This window comes from Passer montanus, unplaced genomic scaffold (assembly GCF_014805655.1).
Source record: "Passer montanus isolate IOZ18808 unplaced genomic scaffold, ASM1480565v1 scaffold240, whole genome shotgun sequence".
Lineage (NCBI taxonomy): Eukaryota > Metazoa > Chordata > Aves > Passeriformes > Passeridae > Passer > Passer montanus.
The window spans coordinates 12356-39131 of NW_024367038.1; the positions used below are offsets into that span (position 1 = coordinate 12356).

Here is a 26776-nt window from a genome sequence, read left to right on the forward strand (position 1 = left end):
GGTTTTTGTCTTTTTTTTTTGGGGGGGGGGGATTAAAAGAACCTCATTTCATCGCCAAAGAAACACTGACTTGGAAAGCCACCGACATCTTCACAACGACGATAAAAAAATAATCATTAGAAAACAAAAACAAACCCAAAAAACTTCGGAAATTGGAGAACCAGGACAGTTTCTATGGAAAGATCTCCCTCCCCTCGGAAAAAGGACCCAAGAACTGTATACAAAGAACGTTTGATAGGTTTGTTTTTGTGGGTTTTTCTTTTTTTTCCCCCATATAAAACAAGTAAATACAAGAATCTGAAAACTTCCTCGAAGGCAGAACTTGAACGGCCACCTGGAAATCATAATAAAAAACCCCCAAAATAACCCCAAAAATGAAATCCCACGGGAAGTGCTTGCGGGAAGGGTGGGTTTGGTTGGGCACGAGGGGATGCTGAATAAAATCTGCCCCCCCAAAAGCACCCCACCCCACCCCAAAGGCTTTTGGAACCCTCCTGGGAAGGATTTTGGGGTTAAAACCGTGCTGGGCAGGAGCAGGACGGGCAGGGGGGACGGGGCCCCCAAAGGGAAGGGTCTCGCTCGCATCCCCCCTGCAGGCAAAGCTTTTCCTGGAGGAGCTGCAGGAGGAGAGGTCGGGGTGGCAGCAGGAACGGGGGGAGCCCGAGCTGGCTCCTTTCAGGGGGAAATCCCAGGAATGTGCTGGGGAAAGGGGGACACACAGCCAGAGCCCCTTTAGAGGCAATTCCGCTCCGGTCTAGAGCCACGAAATAATAATAATAACAACAACAACAACAACAATAATAATAATAATAAAGGAAAAAAAACCTCAAACCAACCCCAAGGATCTAAAATGGCAGGTACGAGGGCAGAGGAGGAGGAACAGGTCTCCAGTGTGCACCAAGGGGAGCCGAGCGGGATCCTCCGGCAGCTCCTGGCAGGGCGGCGTCCCTCGGGAGCTCTGCACCCCCTGCAGTCACACATGCACTTTATTTTCTTTTTTTTCTTCCCAGGAGAGGAGTCTTTTTTTTTTTTTCCTTTTTTTTTTTTTTTTTTTGTGTTTTTGTTTTTCCAGGGCGGGTTTTTTTTTTTGGAATATAAAAGTCCATATTAAAATCTTTGATACCTAATTTGCTGTCGAGGTCGGTGCTGGCTGAGGGTGTCCGTGCTGCCCCCCAGCCTCCTCCTGCTCGATCCCACGTGGGGGAAAACGGGGCGTAAAGGGTTGCTTTATTTTCATTTTCGTTTTCTTTCCAACCTCCTCAGAATCAAAGTCCCGTCACAATTTGGCTTCTCGTTCCTCCGAGAGCAGAGTGGCGCTAGAAAAATGCACTTTACACACATCCTCTGCCAGGATCTGGTTGTTTTTCTGTTTGTGTTTTTTTTTTTTTCTATTTTTCTCGATTTAAAAAAAAAAAAAAAAAAGAAAAAAGGTCAAAAAAAACCTTTTTCATTTCCAAAGCCGGGAGACTCAAATGCCAACCTGATTGCATCTCTGGAGAGGCGTAGAACAAAAAAGAGTGGAGGAGAGCAGGCGAGGGGGCCGGGGTCACTGGTCCAGGGTCACCACCTCCACGGCCTGGCCGTCCATGGTGACGGCCGTGTCGGCGATGCGCGTGGTCACCGGCGCCATGGCCACCTGCACGGGGCCGTTGCCCTGCGCCAGGCTGGTCACCACCGTCTGGTACATGCTGACCGGGATCTGCACCAGCCCTGCGGGACACAAGGGACACCGGGGGTCACAGGCAGCGGGGACGGGGGCTGCTGTGGCACGGGGGGATTTGGGGTTACCCTCCTGGAGGAGGGTGGGAGCTGTGGTACAGGGGGATTTGGGGTTATCCCTCCTGGAGCAGGGTGGGATGCTGTGGTACAGGGGGGATTTGGGGTTCTCCCTCCTGGAGCAGGGGGGGATGCTGTGGGACAGGGGGGATTTGGGGTTCCCCTCCTGGAGGAGGGGGGGAGCTGTGGCGCGGGGGGGATTTGGGGTTCCCCTCCTGGAGGAGGGGGGGAGCTGTGGCGCGGGGGGGATTTGGGGTTCTCCCTCCTGGAGGAGGGTGGGAGCTGTGAGGAGCTGGAAAGGCTGGGGGGACCCAGAGGAGGCCCCGGAGCTGCTCCAGGGCTGAGCCGCTCTGCTCTGGATCCACTCTCCTGGATCCTTCCTGGAGAAGGGGAGGATGCAGGGAGAGCTTCCAGCACATTCCAGGCCTGCAGGGGCTCCAGGAGAGCTGCAGAGGGACTGGGGACAAGGGACAGGAGCCAGGGAATGGCTGCCAGTGCCAGAGGGCAGCCATGGATGGGATCTTGGCCATGAGCAATTCCTGCATCCCTGCAGTGCCCAAGGCTGGATGTGGTTTGGAGGAACCTGGGCTAACGTGAGGTGTCCTGCCCGTGGTTTGGGTTGGAACTGGATGATCTTTAAAGCTCCTTCCCAGCCAAACCATTCCAGGAGTGTGTCCATGAAAAGCAGGAGTCAGGGAGGGCAGGGCCCAGGCTGGGTGGGTGATCTGTCCTTGGTGCCCTCCCTGAGCTGGACCTGCCCTCCTGGAGCCAGCAGGATGGGATGGGGCTCAGAGGGGTGGCAGCACCTTGGGGCCCACACCCCGGGGCTGTGCGGCTGCAGGGAGGGAATGAGGATGAGGAGGAAAGAAATAACATCATTTTTGGGGGAGGAACCCAGCCCAGCCACGCTTTGGGGGGTACAGCAGGGAGCTGCTCAGCCAAACCCAGCAGGCCGAGTTTTCCTGGAGGCAGGGACTGCTCCCACCCACCCCACAGCCCACCAGGGATCCCCCACAGCCCACCAGGGATCCCCCACAGATGAGGAACACGCTCCCCACATGCATTTTCCACTTGATATGCCCAGAACTGGGACCTGTGGGGCTGAGGAGGGGATCAACTTGGCTTCTCCCATGCCCTGTAACTCTGCAGCTCACCCCAACACCTCCCCACTGGTGGCACGTGAGGGGATCCCACTGCTGTGCATCCATGAGCCCCTCAGAACCCCTCTCCACCACAACTCCCTTCGTCCTGCTCCCTCTCCGTCCCAGCCAGGTCCTTCTGCCCAACAAGCCCTGGCCAGGCCAGACCTGCTCCTGGCTCCTGGGTGAGCCCCCAGGCTCTCCACGGTGGATGTGACACACAGAACACAGAAAGGAAAGCAATCCCCCTTCCTCAGCCCTTCCCCAGTCGTGGATGGGGCCAGCTAAGCAGGAGCAGCTTTTCCCAAGGCTCAGGAATGGATCTGAGGATGCAGGCTGAGGATGGAGCTGGCAAAGGCTCAGGCTGCAGTGCCAAAGGGAGCCTGGTGAGCCAGGAAACACCAACCAAGGTGACACCAAAACAAGCAGGCCCCTCAGGGTCACTGTGGTGGGAAAGGTGGAAAGAGGTGGAAAAATAGCAAGGAGCACTCAACAGAGCTGGGCAGGGGAGGGGAATGGCAAATCCTGCAGGCTGGAGGAGGAACTCCATCGTTGTACTCCAGGGTTGTCCCTGCGCCCACCTCCACCTTTGCTTGGCCAAGAGAGATCATTTAGACATTTCAGAAACTACCCACACCTCTGCTGGGGGAAAAAACAGCTTTTTGAGGTCAACAAATCCTTCCAGCAGCAGCACAGGACGGATGGCCAGCCCTGCCAGGACACCAGGCTTTCCCAAAAAAGCAGCACAATCCCTGTGGGCTGAGGAGCAGCGAGCAGAGCTCTGCCCCAAGGACACGGGTTTGGTAACAGGGGCGGCTCTGTGTCCTGGGATAACTCTGTGTGCAGACAGGAAAGCTTAGGAGTTAATCGTGCTGGCAGGTGGGTGACCCCAGCATCCTCCCCCGGGGTCCCAGCGCGCTCCGTGGCTGGGAAGTGTCCTGGTCCCCCAGCCCGAGGGGTCGTGGCCACATTCCCCAGGCCCAAACAAGGAACTGGTTCCCTGCTTGGCTGCCATGAAAGGCACAGAGTCAGGAGTTCCTGGGCATTCAGGGAATTTCAAACAGAAGAAATAAGAGAGCAGAGCTCAGGCTCAGCCCTGCTGGAGAAAATCTCGCAGGGGGAGCACAGCACATCCCAGCTCAGGCAGGAGCCGGAGCTCTGGCCTGGCGTGCACCTCAAATCCCCGCTCCAGACCAAGAAGCCACCTAAGCCCTTTGGCTTTCTGGGGTTGTTAGCCCAGAGCAGATGAAGCATGGACAGCCCAGGCAGCAGAGCCACCACGCCGTGGGCACAGCCCACACGTCCCCCAGCCCGAGGGGTCGTGGCCACATTCCCCAGGCCCCTCAAGGAACTGGTTCCCTGCTTGGGTGTTCAGCAGTGGCTGCCACGAAAGGCACAGAGTCAGGAGGAGGCTCCCAGCTCCTGGGGCATTCGGGGAATTTCAGGCAACAGAAGAAACGAGAGAGCAGAGCTCAGGCTCAGCCCTGCTGGAGAAAATCTCCCAGGGGGAGCACAGCACATCCCAGCTCAGGCAGGAGCCGGAGCTCTGGCCTGGCGTGCACCTCAAATCCCCACTCCAGACCAAGAAGCCACCTAAGCCCTTTGGCTTTCTGGGGTTGTTAGCCCAGAGCAGATGAAGCATGGACAGCCCAGGCAGCAGAGCCACCACCAGCCCGCGCGGCGCCCGAGCCACCATCCCTCCGTGCTGCCCAAACTGCCCAAACCGGGGCTGGGGAGCCCTGGCAGCCAAGGGGGTGCTGGGGAAGGGGGAGTTGGTTCAGGCAGGGCTCGGCCATCTCTGGGAGAGCAGGGAGGTGTCCCTGAGAGGAGGATCCCGTTCTGCCTGCGATTAGCGCAAATCGCCTCAGCGGCTGACGTGGCGGCCCTTGCTGCCAGGGGTGGGAACAAACCACAGCAGCAGAGGCTCCGAGCCTGCTGGGCATTAGAGCAGGGCTGATCGCCCTTGGGAGAGAGACGATTAAAGCACTGAGATGCTGTAATCAGGTCTGGGATTGGCCCCGCGCTGCATCTGCTCAGGCCTGCGCCCTGATTAGCCCTAATCTAGCTGGCATATGTTAATCTAAAGCATGGATTTCAGACCCTTTCAATTGTATTAAAAACAGGAAATCCATTAGACAAAAAAAACCCCTCCAAACATCCAAACCAACTTCTCGAGTCTTTGGGAAATACGTTCCTGCAAAGAAAGTGGAGCAGAACAGGATCCCGCAGGAAGCCGTGGCTGCTCAGACCAGCTCCTGCCCGGCAGGGACAGCAGCAGAGGTGATGGACCACACACAGAGCAGCACAAACCGTGCCCACGGGCTCCCAGGAAGATGCAGCCAGGCTGTGCCTTTGCTTCCCCATTGTGAAGGCACCCACAATTCCCCTCCTCTCCTGGAGCCAGCTCCAGGCAGCTGGGAGATGGTGGGAAAACCTTCTCAGCACCCTCGTGCTTGAGGGAAGAACCCAAGAGTGGAGCTGTTCCCTGAGGGGACTTTATGGGTTGTGATGCCACAAGAAACACTGCTGGGCATGGAGGAGGAGGAGGGACACGAGTCAGGTCATGGAGCAGCACAGAACTATTGCTTTTGGGAGTTCTTTTATGGGACAAAATGGAAGATGCACAAGGACTTGAGCCATCACCTTGGAGCCCCTCAGAGAGCACAGGACATGGTCTGGTTTGGAGCAAGGCAGCATCACCTGGTGAACACCCAAACTTTGGCTGGTGCTGCTACTGGGGATCCAGTGGCTCCCGAGGCCAAGGCTGACTCCTTGCTCTGGTTTTTGGACACCAAAGGCCTGAGTGCTGCCAGCTGTGAGCACTGCAGAGTCATCCCAGTGATCCCACCAGCCCCTCAGCCCTGTTTCAGCACCAAAGGGAAAAGGCTGAAAAAAGTGGAATTTTCCACTGGAATTCCTTGGCTGTTGACGTCCAACTCCTTCAGAGGAGTTTGTTTCCATCAGCACTGGGGGGACACCAGCGCAAACTGTGCTGGACCATCCTGCTGAAGCCTTTCGTGGCAGACGCTCCTGCACCTTCTCCTTCCCCTCCCCTGGAGGCAGGCCTGAGGAATCCAGCAGCAATTCCTGTGCTCAGGAATGCTCCACAGGGCCCCAGCACACAGGGCAGCAGATGCCACCTCATCACCACGCTCCTCGCAGAGCCAAGGGTGACTTTGGAAGATGTGATGGAAGAGTTCTTGTCAATCATTCAGAACGAGTAGGTTTCAATACACACAAAAAAGAAAAAAGAAAAAAAATCAAGCCAGAAGACCTCCAGAAAATGAAATGTTTGCCCTTGGTGGGCAGCACAACACAGGGGCACTGGGCATGCTTTGGTCTGCATTCCCAGGTGTGAAAACATCAAGGCTGATGCAGGTGAGTAGAGAATAATCATCTTTTCTGACTGTCTTTCCCCCTGTAAGACAGGAATTGAAGTGCAGCATGGAAACCTGCACTTAGGGAGTGGAAAAAATCCCAGACAACAGCTGAACACAAGGCTGGTGAAGCTCTGGAGCAAAGTCTCTGTCACTGGAGGTGCTTTAGAGGAAGTAAGACCGAGGCTGGCTCAGGAAAGGGGCTGGTCCTACAGAATCCTGGAGCAAAACCATTTCTGTCCTCCCCAAATGCACTTTTGGACACCACCTGGAGTGTTACTGCCAACGCTGCTCAGCACAAACGTTAAAATGTCCCACAACTGATTTTTATCAGATGTTTCCTTTGACTGGGAATTGTGAAGATTTAAAAAAAATATCCTCTTGACCAGCTCCCTTCTGGAGAGCTGACTGGAGAGGCCCTCAAGAGGTGGAGGAGGGGGACAGTCAGCGGGCACCAGGGTGCATTTTCAGGGAGATAAACCAGTTTCTAACAAGGTGCAGCCACAGCAGCTGAAACGAGAGCTCTCAGAGTGAGCTGCTACCCTGACAAACCCTGAGGTGCCAAGGAAACGTGTCCCTCAAGGCATGACATGACACCACGGAAGGGATTTCACCCAGAGGCAGCCTCAGAAACAAAGCACTTCAGGAGTCCCACCACACTCAGCAGGGGCAGAGCAGCACAGGACATCTCTCAACGTGGGCACTTGGTTTAAGATAAGATGAACTGAAAGCTCAGCTCTCCATCTTTTACCACCTCAGCTGCAAGAGCATCAATGATTAACTGACATCTCTCAGGATGATAATTGGAAGGATTTTTCCCATCTGAAATGGCTCAGGAAGTGTCCAAGGCCAGCTGGGACGGGGCTTGGGGCAGCCTGGGACAGTGGGAGGTGTGGCTGGGACAGGATGATCTTTGGTCCCTCCCAACCCAAGCTGCTCTGGATTCTGTGACACTGACAAATCTCAAAACCCCCATGCAGTGATGTAAGCTCTGAGAACTTTCCAGGCTCACAAGTCCCAGCTCTTCCCTATAGAACCTCTGTGCCAGCCAGGGCAAAACATGGAGGCTTCTCCACCAAATTATCTGCAAAAAGCTGCGGTCCTCGTTCAAGATCCTCCTCCATCTGTCTTTTCAGGAGCTCAAAACCCCATTAAAGAACAATTTAATGAGGCACCTCAGGCTTTGATATCAAAGTCGAATCAATTAAGTTACCTCATAGCCCTGACTTTTCCTTAAAATGGAAGATAAATGCAGCAGATGAGACCCAACATTCCCATCCACAGCTGCACAGGATGCAGCCCTGCAGTCTCTGCCTCCTTCCCTGCATCCACCACAGCTCCAGGGTCACAGCTCACCTCAGGCTGTCCCTGGGGGTCACCACTGTCAGTGACTCGTTCTTTCCTGAGCTTTCCAAGGAATGCTGGATGTGGCACTCAGGGCTCTGGGCTGACAGAGCAGGATCAGGCACAGCTGGGACTCGGTGGCCTTGGAGATCTTCTCCAACCTGACTGCTCCAGTGTGGGATTCTGGTTCCTCTGGATGTGGCACTCAGGGCTCTGGGCTGACAGAGCAGGATCAGGCACAGTGACCTTGGAGATCTTCTCCAACCTGACTGCTCCAGTGGGGGATTCTGGTTCCTCTGGATTGCTGCAGGGAGTTTTCCTTCTCTGCCCACTCGGGGCAGCAGGAGTTGCTGTCTCAGTGACCCCTAAAGCCATGGTTGATCCAGGACATCCCACCCATCAGAACAGGGCAGGTCAGGGAGGCAACACCACATTGACACAGCTCAACCTTCCTCCCACCCACTCAGCTTCAGCAGAATGTTGGGATTTTGCAACAAGGTATTGTTTTAAATAAAATCCAAACATCCAAATGTGAGGTTTACCTCCAAATCTCAGTCAGGGACCAGCCTTCCTTCCCCAGCTGGGAGCACCAGCATCTTTGGGACATCCCTGTTTTCTTCATCCCTATGAGGAGGGAAGGGCCATGGCCTAGCCAAGACCTGAAACATCTTTGGCCTAATCTCCCTTATTTCTTCCTGATCTTTTATGGGGGCTTTGAGTTTTTGGGGTTTGTTTTGGATGCTTAGGGAGTTTTTGGACTTCTTTTAAGGTTGTGGCACTTTGAGACAAAAACCCCAGGGCTGGAACTCCTGATTTACAGGAATGATCTCCTCTGGAGCCTCGGCACTTCCATGGAAAGAGGGAGATGCCAGTGAGCCAGCCTGATGCCCAGACTCCTCCCTGGCACAGCAAAGCCCCTCAGTCTGCAGCAGTGGTGACAAACGTGTCCCTCACTGGTGCCACCAGTGCCATGGACCTCTGTCTTTGCAGCAAGGACAGTCCCAGGAGGAAAAAAACTTGCAATGATGTTTAACATGGGAAACAATCTGAAATCACAGGTTTTCCATTTTTTTCTGATGGAAAAACTGCCAAGAAAAGGGTGCTTGGGAAAAGCAGAACAGCAGTTTGGTGTCCTGGGGGTGGATTAGCTCCACACTTTTTGTCTTACCTGAGGCCATCTGTCCCCTCCTGTCCCCTTCAAGGGGTGAATTTAGAGCTGGAGAACAGGCCCTGGGCATCACCTGAGGCAGAATTAAACTGTCCCTGCTTAAGCTCAGTCCTCACCCAGACCTGCCCCTCCAGTGCTGGGTCTCCAGGGTGTGGCACCTTAAATTTGTCACTAAGGAGAGGTGACAAACCCAGGGAATGTGTCTGCCCGTGGGAAGGAAGGTTTTTCCTGGGCTCCAGGGCTGGAAGCTTAGAGAATAACCTGTCTAAGCCTCTGTGATGAGCTGGCTTTGGCGTGGACACACCTGAGAAGATTACAAGTCTATCGTGGTCAATCATCTCCACACGAAACCCAGATAAAAATAGAGAAAGTCCAAGCCCCAAGTCCAGCTGGGCTCTGCTTCCCCCACGATCTGCTGGTACAAAACATGGGGCAGACAGGGGTTATCTGTGCCAAGCTCCTCAGGAAGGGAGAGGAAACCCCTCAGGATAAATCAGCCTGTTCCTCCTCCCAGGAATCAGGTGTCAAACCCATGAAGGAGATTCTGAACATTCACCTCAAAGGGATCCCCGGTAGATTCTTCCATAAATACTTTGCTGACTGCCCTGTTATGCTTTTAACATCCCCAGGGGCTCTCCCAGAGGAAGAGATGGATTCTTATCCTGCTTTTTTAAACAGCTTTTAGTGTCCTGTATTTTCCACAGGTTTTTATTAATGGCTACTGTGTGAAGCATGGCAGGGCAGCACCTAAAATTACAAAACCATTTTATTACCTGAGTGCTATCACCACATCCCAAAGGCATCTCAACCCCAAATGGTGCCCAGGAACAAAAACCAGACAGACAGAGCCCCTTTAACCCCAAGAAACACCAAGAGGGACCTAAAGGTGCAAAACCAGCTAAATCCCAAGATTCCAACCTACCACCACAAAAATCCACTCACCTGATGAACCCTCTGCCATGTTCCACTGGCAGCATGAATAGTCTGCTGCTAGGATGCCTGACAATGAAATGCAAGTGTAAAAGGGGAGAGGCTACAGCTGAGAGGGGGATTTATGTACTTAGAGAAAATGCATCCTGTGGTTTACTGGGGGGTGCAAAAATTCAGTGCCCCCACATTAGGCAGAGCAACTGAAATATTTCTAATTCCATACAGAACATTAAGCGTGTTAGTGGGAGGTAAGAATAAGTAGGAAATGCATCCTGTGGTTTACTGGGGGAGTGCAAAAACTCAGTGCCCCCACAGGAGCAGCACCCCAATATTGGGCAGAGCAACTGAAATATTTCTAATTCCATACAGAACATTAAGCGTGTTAGTGGGAGGTAAGAATAAGGCACTGCCAGATATTTCACCAACATTTAGATGTTTAACTGGCCCAGAGAGGCCCACTGAGGAAAGCCTACACTGAAATCCATCACGGAGAAGCTCAGGCCACCTCCAACAAAGCTCTCCACAATTCCCACCACGAGAGACAAACGAGGAGCAGAAACGGCTGCCAAGGTACAATTCCCACACATCCCAGGAGCACGAGGCTGGGGAGTTCATGAAAGCAGGCACTCCTTGGGGCCTGGGAGGAGCCCCAGGTGATTTTAGGGCTCGGAGGGTTTCAGCAGGGCTGATGATCCCATGCGAGCACGGGCGCGGGCACATCCTACAGAGCGCTGAGCACATGGGGACATAAAGCAGCCATTGTGCTGGCAGAAAGGCAATCTGTAACCAGATAGGCCCTGGCTCCATCTAAAAGCCATTTTCCCAGCATTTTTTGCTGATTTGCTCCTCAGGAGCCCTCCCTGCCACAACAGGGTGCACATTCATGGCCAAGCGGCGGGCCCAGCGCCTCGGGTTCTCCCCCCGTGCCCCATCAGTGCCTCTGTGCCAGGGGATTCTGTGCTCTTAACCCTACAGAGGTGGCACGAGCCCCCCAGCAGAGCCTCTGGAGGAGGATAATTCCTTGGGAAGGCATTTAAAGCTTGACATGGAAAGCTGCAGCTGTGGTGATCTGCTGGAGCCTCACCTCGCTCTAGGTCCTGCCCAGCTACCAGGAGGTAAGTTTGGCTTTTTTCCTCAGGGGAGAAGGGCTGGAAATGCACCTGAAGGCTCCTTTCCCCCTTTTCCTGAAAGCACAGCCTCCAAATCCAGCTAGAAAAGCATCCCTGCTCCAAAGCAGCACCTCCCCTCCTGCAGCAGTGCCCTGGGTTTGGTGTCCACAGCCTGTCCTTTATAGGACAAGGGACACATTTGGCACAGCTTCCCCCAGGCAGGACCTGGCCCATCCTCAACGAGGTAAGCAATAAATCACAGCAAAAACACAGCTCAGATGTGGAACTTTTCATGTGAAGAGCAAGTTTTTACAGTCCACATTCCTCTTTTTTGTACACCACAGTCTCCCGCTGCCCGGCAGGTGAGATGGGTTCCCACCTCGCTCTCCTCAGAGTATTTATCCTTGGAATGCTGCTGCCTCTGGCAGATTCCTGCCTTTTAAACTCTGCACATCTGGTGCTAAAAACACAAAGTTTGGGCTCTGGCCTGGAGACTGAAGGCACAGAACTTTTGTGCTCCAGCCATCCAGGCCTGGGGATTGGAAGAGCCCCTTGCACACCAAGAGAAAGCAACGATGGGTGCAGGGAGAGGGATGAGTTTGTTTTCCCAAAAAGGAGATTTCCAGCTGTTTTGTCCCTGTGGGTCTCACCCTGGATGTGCAAAGTGGAGATTTGTGGCACATGGAGCCGCACAGACAAAATCTGTGAGGAGAATCAAGCAGGGCAAGAGCCTGTCCTGTCCCCTGTCCCTTCCCAGGCAGACAGAACAGGCTGGAAAATGAGAGAGCTGTGGTGGTGGTGGCTGGAGAATTCTGGTTTTTATTTGCTGGGATGATTCAGGCCCAAATTCCCACAGCTCTGGCTCAGATGGGAGGCCCTCAGGTGAGGCAGCACAACGCCAACAGCAGCAAACACACAGAGACCTAAAACCTGACCGAGTCCAAGTCTTCATTTTCTGCTGGACTTCAAACCTCTTAACATCAAATTCCTATTTGGAAACACAACTCTAATTTTTTTTGAGAGAACGCACCAGGAACCCCTGAGAAGGACATCCTAACTCATCCAAGGGTCAGAGCAATGGGAAATAACAGGGCCCAGACTCACTGCTGGCTCTGATGGAACAGAAACCCCCCTGGCTGCTGATCCCTGCGACTTCAAAGGAGCTGAACACCCCCCATCGATGGCAGCAATAAATCCCACTTCCATTAGCTCCATGTCCACCACTTACACGCAGCAGTCCCAACTGACACACCCATTAGAGCTCCCCTAATGCCTGGCAGTACAAAGCTTTGGGGTTTTTGGTTTTTTCCCCCTGATGGGAAGAGGTGGAAGGGAAGAGATCAGGCGGCCCTGGGGAATAGCAGAGAGCCTTTCACTGCCAGGGCTGGTGCTCAAATCTGCCCCAGGCCACAGGAACAGATGGTGCTTCCTGAGGGCTGGGCTGTGGCTTACATGGAATAAGGGATTGTCTCAGGCCACTGCTGGACAATTTACTGCAGCCACAAACACCCTGCTGGTGCTTTCTGCTCCAGAAACCCAGGGATTCCACGGCTACGAAGCAACTGCTGCCTGCCTGGTGCCAGGCCCCTCATTCCTGCAGGGAACTGGGGGGAACTGCTGCCTGTGAGGTGCAGGAACCTGGGTCCCAGGCTGAAACCACCTGCTTTAGCTGTCAGCAGCCCCTCGGACTTGTCAGCACCAGCACACACTCGCTGAACTTCCCCTGGGAGGTTTGCAAGGTTAAAATCGTGGGGAAAAGGGAGATGGGGAAGTTCAGGGATCTGTGGCAAACCCACAGGGAAAGGAAGGTTGCTACAGTCTGTGAGCTGGGGATGGGAATAATAAACCCATGATTAATTTCAAACTAATTCCAAGCTAGTGCTCCCTCAGAACTGAACTTCCCATGGGCAGGTGGCAAAAAGTCCATCGGGTGTCCCAGGAGCAGAAGAGGGTCCACATGAGCCACCAGAAAGTGTCACCCACAGAGAGGAATTTCTGTAACTGTGAGGGAATAAATGATGCCAAAAGATATGGAGGGTGGGAGGCAGAAGTCAAAATCAGGCTTAAAAATGCCACTCGTGGTTTTGGAAAATATTCAGAGGAAACCACCTGAGGAGAAATGGCTTTTGTAAAATTCTTGGAACCTGTTCTGCAGCTCCACGAGGGCTCCCAGGAGGAATCCTGGGAGTGAGGGCTCCTGACCTGGCTTTTCAGGGATGGCCCCAGAGCCATCCAGTGGGGCTGGGCTTGTGCAGCCTCTCCCAGGCTGGCCCTGTGTGGGGAGCAGGGAAAATAGGGCGATTCCCTGGAATCTTCCTGCACAGCTGTTTCCCTGCTGAGGATTACTGCTGTCACATGAGCTGCTTTACAGCAAAGCCAAGCTGTCTCCGTGAGCTGAGAAGGTCACTGGGAGCCAGGGCCCTGCAGGGACAGACACACCGCCCTCCTCTGCCTTCCCACAGGGACACCAGGCTGTGGGAAAAGCATTCCCCGTGGTCACAGAGCAAGGCGAGGGGTTTTACCTCCTCCCCTCTGCTCAGCTGGACTCCACATCACAGGAGGGATGTCCCAGTGCTGAGGCACTGCTGAGCAGTGGCCAGGCTCCAAGCAAAGGGCTGGAAGAGTCCTTATGGTGACACATCTGCCTTCTCTTCCTTGGGTGCCCACCAGTGCGGGGACAAAGCCACCCAAAGGTCACCAGCCAAGGGACACCTTGGTCACCACATCTCCATCTCCTCAACCTGCTGATGCCTCAAATAACACCCCAGTCAATCCCAGAGCAGGAAATGTCCTCCTCAATCCCAAATTTAATAGCTGAACATCAAGGAAGAGGAAAGAGTTTCACTGGGGAAAACAGAAATCTCGAAGTTCAGTGCAGCCACTGGAGAAAATTCATTGAAACTTCTAATTTTCCTCACTCTGCCAGGGCAGGGCTGGTGCACAAGGAAAACCAGGGCTCTTTACTATGCCCCAGAGGCACAGGACAGATGGGGCTGTGCTTTTAGGCTTTAAAATCAGACCCTGCTCCAGAGATCCAATGAGGAGGATAAATCCAGGCACCGAGAGAGCCTCTGGATGTGCTTGGGAGGAACTTGGGAGGTCACAGCCTGCTAAGGAAGCAGCTGAGGCTCTCAGAAAAGAGGGGCTGAGCACTTTTCAAGGCAAAGAAAGCCAACAGCCACCTGGAGCTTGGAGAAGTCCATCCAGGAAGTGGGGAGAGCACATTCCAGAGAGGAACACGGAGAGAGGGAGAACAGAAACCGCAAGTGGCCCGCAGGGAGGAAACTTTGGTATAAAACAAAAGCCCACGAGCTGGGTAAATGAAGAGCCAGCAAACCTCAGTGCAGGGAGCAGCCCCAGGGTGCAGGCAGGGCATTTCTCCTTCCCCGGGGCTGCCTGGAGGGGGGGGAGCTCCCAGAGCCCATCTCATTTCCTAAGATGCCTCCTGCAGCCACGACAGCTTGCTGGGATTTCAGCCAGCTTCCCATTTGGATCAGATTGCACCCTGCACCCCCTGACAGCCATTAAGGGCCCAAAGTGGCCTCGGGTCAGGGCAGCCTCCATCCATCCCCAGCAGTGACGTTTTCAGCTCTGCACTGCAGAGGGTGCAGAGCAGGGCACCTGGCAGGGCTGGCAGGAGCTGTGCCCTGCTGTCCTCCACCAGCAGAACACAGCAGCTCCTGCCAGGGGGACCCTGGCAGCTTCATGACCCCTCTGCATCTGCCCAGGTGATGAATTCCTGGTGCTGCAAGGGGCAGGAGTGGCACAGCACAGCTGGGCACAGCAGTGACATCCCAGCCTTGCCCCTGGTGCAGCACTGTCCCTTCCCACCACAGATGGGGACGAGGCAGGAGGCCTTGAAAGCCAAAATCTGCACTGGGAGATGCTCCAGCTGCTCCAGCTGTGGGGAGCACTGCCCATCCTCAGCCCTGGGGTCAGCTGAGGAGCTGCCCTGAACTCCAGGCACACATTTAGCTTCTCTCTGGGCAGCAGCTCACAAGGGGGGAGAGCTGGGGCCTCTCTTTGGGGTTCCTGGAGGAGCAGGATGAGCAGAGATGGTGCCAGCAGCACGAAACTGCCCTGGCATCTCTGCAAGATCTGCCAGAGATGGGCTCAGAAAGCTGAGGTGGGGCTGCCACACGCTCCAGATAGTTTGGAATGAGTTGTTACTACAGGGAGAATGCACCACACGGGAATTTTATCCTGGAGAAAGGAGCAGCAAAGCAGAGCTGGTCTCAGTTTTGGTTTCATCTTCATCCACCCAGCTCCACACTGGTGGCTTTGAATGTCCAGCTCCACACCCAGCACAGACATGTCCAGCAGAAATGGCACAAAGCTCCTTTCCCCAGGCTGGTGGTGCCTTCAGGAGCACCACAACCCTGTCTGGAGCCCCTGAAGAAGCTCTGCTGGTCAAGCTCTGCCAAGCCTCTGACCCAGGTGAGGTTAAGCATGGAGGAGGAGGAGGAAAAGAGCTGGAAAAAGGACTCAGCAGCATCTCTGATGGATCAGGAGAGATGCAGGGCTGGGCACAGCTGGATTTCTGCCCTTCTCCCTAAGCCAAGGGCTGTAAATGAAACAGCCCCAGGCTGGAGAGGTGCAGCCTGCCAGGAGAGCAATTCCCTCTCCTGGAGCCACAACACGGATCCCAGAGGGGGGCACTGCTGAGATCTGCTTGCAGGCACCCTCCAAGAACACCTCCAGCCTTTCCACCCCATCCCTGCACTGGAAGCAGTGGCAGACAAGGAAATGCTGCCTCATGCTTTCAGATGGGTTTAGAAGATGCCAACTCTACTGGCTGCCATTCCTGTCCTGCCTGGGTTCACCCACATCTCTTTTAGACAGGAGCTTGTCCAAGGATTAAAATTCCCATCCACTGCAGACACCCCAAAAATCTGCTGTGACCACAGAGCCCTGACAGCCCCAGCCACCCAGAGGGGACCAGAGAAGCTCAGAGTGTGGCTCTCAAAGCCAAGTGTTGGGGATTTCATCAGCATCAGCTGAAAAACCCCTGGAATTTATCTGAAGGTTGGTGGTGGTAAAGTCAAATGAAAAGTCACAAAGAAATCACAGAGCCATGGAGTGGTTTTGGGTGGGAAGGGACCTTTCAAGGGCACCCAGTGCCACTCCTGCCATGGCAGGGACACCTCCCACTGTCCCAAAATGTCCAGCCTGGCCTTGGGCACTGCAGGGATCAGGGGCAGCCCCAGCTGCTCTGGCAATTCCAGCCCAGCCAGCAATTCCTCATTCCCAAAATCCCACCCCAATCTCCCTTGCCAGGGAATTCCCTCCATTCCCAGCTCTCCCAGCCTGGGATTGGATCCATCCCCACCCCAATTCCACTCCAGAAAGGAATTTTGGGATCCAGGGGTTTCACTGGGAACCTCAGGAAACCAGGAAGGGTCTCCCTTCCCTCTTCCATCCCCAACTTCCATAAAAATCCCTGGGGATGGATTCTGAGTGTCCCAAATCCCAGAATCCCAGAGCAGTTTGGGTGGGAAGGGACCTTCAATCCCATCCCATCCCAACCCCACCATCCCAGGCTGCTCCAGCCCCAGTGTCCAGCCTGGCCCTGGGCACTGCAGGGATCAGGGGCAGCCCCAGCTGCTCTGGCAATTCCAGCCCAGCCAGCAATTCCCAATTCCCAAGATCCCATCCATGGCTGCCCTCTGGCACTGGCAGCCATTCCCTGGCTCCTGTCCCTTGTCCCCAGTCCCTCTGCAGCTCTCCTGGAGCCCCTCCTGGACATTGTCCCCCCATCCAGGTGTCACAGTCACCTGGTGGAACCCCAGAGGGTGTGAGGTCCAAAGGGACCTTCGGAGGTCACCTGGGATCCCCTAAAGCAGCTCCTGGGCCCTCACTGCTTCCAGTTCTCCTGGAGGGCTCCTCCAGAGGGGCCTGTGGCTCCTGCCTGGTGTGGGAGGTGATTTGAGCGTTGTGGGGCCGTGTCCCCGGGGTTTATGGAGCCCTTCCTGCTGCAGCCAGGGCTGGGCAGTGCCAGCTGCAGGCCCTGGCCGTGTCCTGCTGCCAGGAGCGCCGGGGCCGGCGGCGCTTTCCTGCGCCGGGCTCTCGGAAGCAGGCGGGGTTTTTTTGATTTAATTACTTCCTCTTCTGCCTTAATGTTTCCAAAGATAAACACAGCTCTCCCTCGGAACGGGGTCAGGGAACAGGCGGGCTCTGCTCAGGCTGTGCCGAGCCCGCTCCCAGGCACAGCTCTGGGCGGAGGTGGTGGGGATCTCCCAGGATCTGAGCCTGCCGGGACAGAGGGATTCCATGCGGGCTGCTCCCTCTTCCCCGACCACTCCTGCATCCTGGCATCCTCCCTGGGCACGTGCTGAGTGCCATCCCAAAAGTGCTGGGTGTGGGCAGGCTCCAAGTGGCTCTTCCTGCAGGATCTGGGGTGGTGGGAGAGCCCCACATTCCACAGGCTCCTGGGATTTTCCAGCCTCTTTCTGTGCCAGGGGTTTGCCAGCGTTCCTGATCCCTGGGAGTCTGCACCCCCAGGTCCTGGCAGGGCACCTGGCACTGCCCCTGGCCTGTGTCCAGGGGAGATGGCTCTCTCCAACACTCCTGAATCTGAGGGGGATTTGGGAGAGGTAGAGCGGGATTAGGAGGTGGTTTGAGGAATAATGACATCCTGCATCGCACAGGGCTGGTGCGAGCCAGGGTGGGGGGATCAGCACCGGCCCCTCCTTCACCTGCCTCATTTCAGCTTCCCACAAACACCCTCCCCCAGAGCTGCCAGAGCCATGGCTCCCTGGATTCCACAGGGAGTGGGAGCTGTGCTCCATGGAAGTGTCCCCAGTCCAGCACCCCGGGCTGGCCGGGCGGTGACAGCCCCTGCTGCTGCTCCAGGATGTTGTCACTGGGAGTGAGTGACCCCGGGCTGGAGGGCTTTGCCTCCCGTGGGAAGTGTTCCGTGGCTGCATGGAGTTTTTCCAGCCTGGACTTGCATGCAGACAGTTTGCTTCCTCACCCAGCTCCGTGTCCAGGCTGTGAGTGATCCTTATCTTCCCGGGGTGATCCTTATCTTCCCTGTGTGCAGGGGTCAGGCACATCCTCAGACATCACCGAGGTGACCGTTAAACAGGGAGTGAGGACCTTATTCCTGATTTTTTCCCTTTTTTTAGCTGTACTCTAGACAGGAATTCCTGTTCCCGGTGTGGCTTTTGGGAGACTTTTGCCCTAAATCCCCTCCAAATCCCTCTGGCTGAGCCACAGGTGTCCCTGTCACCCTGCTCCTGCAGGGTTCCTGCTGTCTGGGAGGGGTTTTGTCCTTCCCAAGCTCCTTGTCCCATGGGATTGCACTAAAACATGGAGAGAACCACGAGTGGGAAATCATTCCTTGGGGTTTTGCATGTCCCAGCCCCAGTGTCCAGCCTGGCCCTGGGCACTGCAGGGATCAGGGGCAGCCCCAGCTGCTCTGGCAATTCCAGCCCAGCCAGCAATTCCTCCTTCCCAAAATCCCACCCCAATCTCCCTTGCCAGGGAATTCCCTCCATTCCCAGCTCTCCCAGCCTGGGATTGGATCCATCCCCACCCCAATTCCACTCCAGAAAGGAATTTTGGGATCCAGGGGTTTCACTGGGAACCTCAGGAAACCAGGAAGGGTCTCCCTTCCCTCTTCCATCCCCAACTTCCATAAAAATCCCTGGGGATGGATTCTGAGTGTCCCAAATCCCAGAATCCCAGAGCAGTTTGGGTGGGAAGGGACCTTCAATCCCATCCCATCCCAACCCCACCATCCCAGGCTGCTCCAGCCCCAGTGTCCAGCCTGGCCTTGGGCACTGCAGGGATCAGGGGCAGCCCCAGCTGCTCTGGCAATTCCAGCCCAGCCAGCAATTCCTCATGGCCAAGATCCCATCCATGGCTGCCCTCTGGCACTGGCAGCCATTCCCTGGCTCCTGTCCCTTGTCCCCAGTCCCTCTGCAGCTCTCCTGGAGCCCCTGCAGGCCTGGAATGTGCTGGAAGCTCTCCCTGGAGCTTTGGTTTCTTGAACACAGAGAAAAGCAGGATCCAGGGAACACAAACACATCCCTTCACCTGCCCAAAGGCCTCTTTGCAGCACCCCTCCTGCACTGAGCAGCTCCTTCTGAAGCCACCTGAATTCCTGAGGGGCTGTGAAGGTGCAGAAGCCTGGAAAAACATCATAGAAATCCAGCAAACAAACAGGCTTCAAACCCAACCCAAACCCACAAGGAATCCCAGTCAGGCCTCACAGTCAGAGTGTTCCCAGCCAGACTGAGTAATTCCTGGTTTTGGGATGAAGAGTCACCAGGCAAATTGTGGGATTTAACAAAAAACAACTGGGATCCATCAAATATGAAACTTCCCAACTCAGAAGACAGTGTCAGATCATCTGAATTTTCCAAGGGAAATTCAGGATCAGCCAAAAAGAACTTCAGCTTCCTGTTAGCACAGCAAAGATGGGAACTGCTTTAGGTAGTCAGACCTGCTTTAAATTCTTGCACCAGCCAACAGGCAGCTCCTCTTTCAAAATTTATGGCTAAAGAAGAAATCCTGCCCAGCCTGGAGTCGCTAGCAGTGCTGCTCCCTTCCCTCCTGCAGCCAGAACAAAAGGGAACATATTGCAACTGTGCTGAGAGAGAGGAGGGCTGCTGTCTACTGCTTTAAATGTACTGTTAATGCCCTGTAATCAGCTTTAATTTTTAAACAGACCCAGCCCTCCTGTCCATTTCCCCTAATTCAGGACACGTGGAAGGTAAATGGCCTGTGCTCAAAGCAGGCCAGCCTGGGCTGTGACAGCTGGGCAGCCTGGGAGGCTCAACTGCCTGGTCACAGCCATGCCTGGCAAAACTCACCAGGGGAGGGGACAGGGGAGCTGCTGGACATGCTGTGAGGTCAGGGAGAAGCCAGGAGACAAGGCCAGCCAGGGCACGGCTCATTCAGGGGCTGGCAGCTCCCTGAGACCAGCAGAAATGATGGAAGGGATGGAGCTGCCCAAGGAAAGGCCTCGGAGGTGGCTCCCTGCCCCAGGGAAGGGGTTCCCTTGGGGATATTGGGAACTCTGGCATGGACACGCTGAGCAGGAATGGCTGCTGGCTTTTAGGGACATCATCAGGAGCTGAGTCACTCCTAGAGCCTGATTCCTCCCTCTGTGCTCTCACAGAGCAGCCTGGAGGCTTCACGTGAGATTTGGATACAGAACAGGGGCACAAAAACACCCAGGAGGCTCCTGGTGCTCCTCAGGCACCTTGTGAAGAGGAGAGAGGCCTTGGAACAGCCCAAGTGCTTGTCACACCAAAATATCCCCAGGAATCATGGAATGGTTTGGGTGGGAAGGAATCTTAAAGATCCAGCTCCAACCCCCTGCCATGGCAGGGACATTCCCACCATCCCAGGCTGCTCCAGCCCCAGTGTCCAGCCTGGCCCTGGGCACTGCAGGGATCAGGGGCAGCCCCAGCTGCTCTGGCAATTCCAGCCCAGCCAGCAATTCCTCATGGCCAAGATCCCATCCATGGCTGCCCTCTGGCACTGGCAGCCATTCCCTGTGTCCTGTCCCTTGTCCCCAGTCCCTCTGCAGCTCTCCTGGAGCCCCTGCAGGCCCTGGCAGGGGCTCTGAGCTCTCCCTGGAGCCTTCTCCTGTCCAGGTGAGCACCTCCCCCTGCTCCCAGCTGGAATTCCTTCCCAAAATCCCATCTGACCCTGCTCTCTGACAGTGGGAAGCCCTTCCTCACTCCTGTAAATCCCCATTCCACACTGGAAAGCTGCTGCAAGGTCTCCCTGGACCCTTCTCTTCTCCAGGCTAAATAAAGACAATAAAATGAGGTTTTTCCACCCCCAAAAGGCCAAACTGTCTCCAGAAATGACCATCCTGTGCTCCCACCAGGGAAACCCAGAGGGATCCTCCTGCAGCCCCTGCTGGGCCGTGCGGGGCTGGTCCCACCCCACACCTGGAACGGGACCCGGGGAAGCTCCGGATGTGGGACAGGAGGGGCTATTTTTAACCCGGCTGGTGGGCAGACAAATCCTCCTCAGCAGGGCCAGGATGTCAGAGCCAAGGCTGGCAGTGACAGCCCGGGGCCAGCGGGATTAGCGGGGCAGGCAGGGCTGGCCTCAGTGGGAAGCCCTTCCCCACTCCTCTAAATCCCCATTCCACACTGGAAAGCTGCTGCAAGGTCTCCCTGGACCCTTCTCTTCTCCAGGCTAAATAAAGACAATAAAATGAGGTTTTTCCACCCCCAAAAGGCCAAACTGTCTCCAGAAATGACCATCCTGTGCTCCCACCAGGGAAACCCAGAGGGATCCTCCTGCAGCCCCTGCTGGGCCGTGCGGGGCTGGTCCCACCCCACACCTGGAACGGGACCCGGGGAAGCTCCGGATGTGGGACAGGATGGGGCTATTTTTAACCCGGCTGGTGGGCAGACAAATCCTCCTCAGCAGGGCCAGGATGTCAGAGCCAAGGCTGGCAGTGACAGCCCGGGGCCAGCGGGATTAGCGGGGCAGGCAGGGCTGGCCTCAGAGGGCAGGGCAGGGGTGCCAGGGCGGGCACCCTGAGCGGGGGGATGCTCTGCCTCTGCTCCTGGAGCTGGCCTTGCCCAGCCGAAATGCCAGCAGGCAATTTCTGCTCACACCCAGCAGAGCCAGAGGCTGAAGGAGTGTTGGTTTTCCCAGATTTCACAGAGATGGGGCAGCTGTTTGAAAAGGTTTTATTCTATTATCAGTTTTGATGAATGGTGAGGCACAAGAGATGTAAAACTCAGTGCTGTTCCATCAGAAGCTCACCCAGTTTTTGGTTACAATACTTTATAAATATTTTTCAGCCTATTAGCTTTTGGCACCCAATGCTGCTGTTACTTCTAACAAGAATCACTTAGTATTACCCCATCTCTATAAAACCTAAAAAACCAACACCAGGGAGTGGGGGTGGCACAGGATGCAGTCAGGAACCCCCTCTCTACAGGGCACATAAAGGAGAGTGAGGGTCCCTGCAATCACGGAATCATCAAGATTGGAAAACACTTCCCAGATTGAGTCCTTTAAGTTCCCCAGCACTGCCATGGTCACCACTGACCCTGTCCCCAAGTGCCACATCCACAGGGCTTTGAAATCCCAACAGGGATGGGGATTCCACCCCTGTGCCAGGGCTGGACAACCTTTCCAGGAAGGAATTTTCCCTAAAATCCCCCCTGAGCTGCCCTGGCCCAGCCTGAGGCCATTCCCTCTCTCCTGTCCCTGTTCCCTGGAGCACAGCCCGAGCCCACGTCCCCAAGTGCCACATCCACATGGATTTTAAATCCCAACAGGGATGGGGACTCCAAACCTCCCTGAGCAGCGGTGCCAGGGCTGGACAGCCCTTTCCAGGAAGGAATTTTCCCTAAAACCCCCCCTGAGCTGCCCTGGCCCAGCCTGAGGCCGTTCCCTCTCTCCTGTCCCTGTTCCCTGGAGCACAGCCCGAGCCCACGTCCCCAAGTGCCACATCCACATGGCTCTGAACTCCCCCCAGGGATGGGGACTCCAGCCCTGCCCTGTTCCAGTGCCTGACAAGACAGGAATTTCAGTGCCTTTCAGTGAGGAATTTTTTTCCTAATATCCTAACCCTCCCTGATGCATTTTGAGGCCCTTTCCTCTGGTCCTGTCGCTCGTTCCCTGGGAGGAGAGACCCCGACCCAACACAGATGAAGCTCCTTTTAACTGAGGTTTGTGCCACTCAGAGCCCAACAGCTCTGTGTCTGGTAATTGTTCATTCAAACACAGCAATTTGTCCTCTAGGAAACACCTCTGCCTGTCCCTGGAGCTGCTCAGCAAACCCAGGAATTCACCCTTCTGCTCTCCCTGCTGGCTGCCACTGGCTTCTCTTCTACCCTTTCTCATCTGAAACACACCTGCAAAAATTGTTTTCCTCACCTTTCCTTCAGACTGGGATTAAATCCTACCTGTTTCAGGGAAAACCTTCATAAAAAAATTCTGTTCCCACCAGGGAGGCCCTACAAAAAGCTTGACTCTTTCCTTCCTGTCCTCCTGGATGCAAACATGCTGATCTGCACTTTGCCAAGCTGCTAGCGACTCATTTGGCTCCATCTTCCCTAAAAAGGAGATCCAACAGGAAAAACATAAAGCACTCCTTTTTAACAAGTGACATTTGCAGCCCCTAAACCTCCCCCCCATGACGTTTATGAATGTTTTTCTCATGTGAAAAAGCCACCAAGCTCCCAGTGGCTCCGTGCTGCACTTCCCCATCCCGAGGAATCCCAAAACAAGCACAGGGATCCCAAACTCTGCTGGGTTTTCCCACCTGGGAAGACACACAGAGCACAGGGAGCAGGATCCCAGCCCTGCCTTTCCCTCCTGGGTGTGTTTTCACCTGCAAGCAGCCTGGAGGAGCATTCCCATTTCCCATCTGCACGGCCCAGGCTGGGACAGCTCCCACCTGTTGACTTTGTGTGGGAAGCTCAGCAGCCTCGCCCAGAACTGAAGCTGTTCCAGCATTTAAACCTCTTCCCACATGGAAATCACCACCTGGAGCAGCAGTTCCGTGTGGCACTGTCACCCCAAAGGCTGCTGGGGCTCTTTTATCCTGCACATTTGGAGTCCTGCATGCTGAGAATTTGAAACTTTCTGTGCTGAAGGGCACAGAGCCACAAGAAAATACTAAATTTGACCTGAGGCCATGGAGAAAGCTTCCAAAATTGAGACATAGCACTGGGATTACAGGTGTGGAGTTTGATTAGAAGTCTGTAATATCACAGAGTGGAAAACTTAGAGTTTAAGGCTTTAGAATATAACTATACATGGGGCTAGACAGAAGTTCTTGGGCAATGGCTAGTTGTTCTTCTTCACCACCTGCTTCATAAGTTTAAGTAGCATTTTGTAATTAGACATTATGGACTTCGAGTGATTAGTTATTAAGCTAAAAGTAAAAATAATTTAGGTGTCATTTATTAATTAGATAGTTTAGCCTTAAAGGACCTTGTTAAAAAGATAGTTGGCCATTTTGTAGAATGCTGCAGAACTCCCCACTTGTAATATAAATAAGAACCAATAAACACCTAAATCTGAACACAAAATACCATCTCAGGAGCTTCAATCCCAGCCTTGAGAGAAGCAGAAAAAAGAAGCCAAAACCCAGCAGCACTGACACCTCCTTCCTGGACCTGTGAGAGCTGGGAGCTCTCTAATCCCCCAGCCCACGTCAGAGCCTAATGCTCCTCACAGATCCTGGCTCAGCCCTGGACACAGCCCCCTCTGCCTGTGTGGAGAGCAGGGTTGGGTTTTTGGGATGGAGAAGGGCAGGACTGGGGGTGGGCTCTCACAGTGGCCCCTTTTGTGCTCTCAGGAGCATCTCCAGCAGCACAGGGAGGAGAGCCAGCAGGAAAATCAGCTCTGGGGACAGAAAAGAGGAGCCAAGGGGGACAAGCAGGATCCACTGGATCTCTGGCTGGGCCAAGCTCCTGTCTGTGGAATCAATTCCCTGGTTATGGCTTGATCCCACATCCTCCACAGCTTCTTCTTCCTTCCCAACTCTTCCCATGCTCCTCATTCATGCCCTGGTTTGAATCCCAGCTGGAGCTGGAGCGTTCCACTCCTCTCACCTTGTCAAGAACCTTGGACTGGTGCTGTTAAACCCTGCCTGGGCAGGGAGCTGCCGTGCCCCTCCCAGGCAGCCCTGCAGGCTCAGCCCTGCCAGCAGCCTCATCAATATTTCAGGATGCAGCCGGGAAGCCCTGGCAGCCCTCAGGGCCCCACGGATCAATGGCAAACAAAAGGCTGCAGGAGGAGGAGGAGGAGGAGGAGGAGGAGGAGGAGGATGCTCCAGCCCCAGCTCCTTCCAACGCTCACCGAGCTCCTCTCACTCCAAAAGCAGCTCCAGGGCACAGAGTTTTTCTTAGCAGAGCATTTCCCAGCATTTTCAGGGACTGGTGCTGCCACACTCCCCCCTGCACTTGCTCTCCACATTCCTCTGTTCAATACCAAGCACTTAGGAACAAAAACATCTGAGGCTCCAAGCCTGGGGTCACCAGTTCCTGCAGCCCCACTCAGACAGATGCTCCTGAGGAGCAGGAAAACCATAATGCACTCAGCTGGTTTGACACTGCATGGCAGCAGGAGATCCTGTTTCCTTCAGCTGGGAATGGAACAGATCACAAGATTACCCACAGCCCTTCTGCAGGGCAGCCACGTTCCTGGGCTCCCTGCAAGATATCCAGCCCTAGATTCCATGAAAATTCAGAGGTCTCCTCTTTTTAGCCATCTTGGTTGTCTTGTGTTGTTGTTATTATTCAGATAATTCCAGAGAAGGGATGGGAAAAATGCCATAGTGAGAGAGAAATGAACAAACAAATTTTAAACAAAGAGAGTAATTACACTAAATGGCTAAAATCAGGAATGAAACACCTTGCCTGACCTCCAGACATTTTCACAGAAATCATGGAATGCTTTGGGTTGGAAGTGAGTTAGAGATCATCTCATTCCTGCCATGGGGACACCTTCCACTACATCCCAGGTCGTTCCAAACCTGTCCAACCTGGCCTTGGACACTCCCAGGGATGGGGAGGTGTCAAACTATCTCCTTTACCTTATCAATAAGATGGAGATAAATTTCTATCCTAGCCTTCCAGATAGGTTTTTAGGTATCAAACTATCTCCTTCACCTTATCAATAAGATGGAGATAAATTTCTATCCTAGCCTTCCAGATAGGTTTTTCCCTCAGAAGAGTCCTGCAGAAGGGTCAGAGCATTCCCAGAGAGAAGTGTTTATTGGGAATATTCAGCAAATTAAGACCTTGCAAGTAAAAAGGAAAAGGGGGAATTTGCTGGTCAGGACCATTCTGGCTCTGGCAGTTTTCCCCAAATCACTCCCAATTCCACCTCCTCTGGACAGAAGGGCAGGGAGTGGATTTCTCCTGCTGCATCCATCAAATGGTGTCCAGGAGGATGCTCCCACTCCCAGCCCGGCCACGGAGATAAATCCTGCCGGCAGCAAATCCATCTGCTCTGCTCCCCAGACACAGACAGCAGCAATGGATACCAGCATCTCCTCCATCCCTCAGGGAGATATCTTAGCTGGTTACGTAAGGAAGCAACAGCATGGAGCTTCCAAGGACTCCAAAGCCCTTCCCCTTAATACCGGCGGAGATTAGAGCAAATCGAAGCAGAGTGGAAACCAGGCTGTGGGCGAGGTTGTGCTCACAGGAAAATGCTGCAGTCTCTCCTCTTAATGCACTCTAAATCCCATCTGATTTCCAACTCGGCTGCTAGGAGAAAAAAAAAGGAGAAAAAAAAAAGCCCAGCCTGTATTGAAATGATGTCAGTGCTGGGAGAGTGAGGTGGAGTGACTCAGGGAGGGTGTGGACAAGGGCAGTTTTAGGGGAAGCATCCAGAGGAATCCAGACTGTGAAAGCATTTTGGAGGCAGAGCAGAAGGAGCCAGGGGTGCGGATCTGCTTTTCCAAATCTGATTAGTTGCTGGTTTTGAGCATCCAGGGTCAGATCGTGCCTCTGATAAACACACAGCACTTATCGCCCTCACAATAAACACAATCCTGCTCTTCCCTCGGTGCCAGATGCATGCCCAGCTCCGGGGACAGGGATTTCCCTTCGTTTCTGCTCCCTCTTCAGGCTGGCTGACTCCACAGCAAGGGAACCAAACCAGCTCAGAGCCAAATTGCTCTTCCCTCCTCTGCTGCAAACTGATCATGGATGTTTCACACGGAGCACACTCCTGGCTGGGTGAGGATTCTGATGGAAGGCAGCCCTCACCTGAGCAGGGTTCTGTTCTCATGCAAAGTGACAGTTCTGGCACCCAGCCACACGTGCTTGGCCCCTCTTTGACAATTCCTGTCCAAACAGTCCCACCCTCAAGGCTTCTTTAGAACTTCACCCTTTGCGCCCTTTTCCGGCTGATTTTGACACACCTCCTTCCACCTAACCCAAACAACCAGTGGGTTCCTTGGGTAATTCCATAACAACCAGTCTG

At 54.4% G+C, this 26776-nt stretch overlaps 1 protein-coding gene across 1 annotated transcript in view; it reads right to left on the reverse strand.

Moving 5' to 3' along the window:
- Nucleotides 1-1018: 1018 nt before the first annotated feature.
- Nucleotides 1019-26776, reverse strand: part of NRF1 (nuclear respiratory factor 1) — a 48160-nt gene continuing 22402 nt past the window's right edge. The window contains exon 10 of the mRNA XM_039711189.1: nt 1019-1710. Within this exon, the coding sequence (XP_039567123.1) occupies nt 1547-1710 (164 nt within the window). The 3' untranslated portion in view covers nt 1019-1546. The remainder of the gene's footprint in view (nt 1711-26776) is intronic.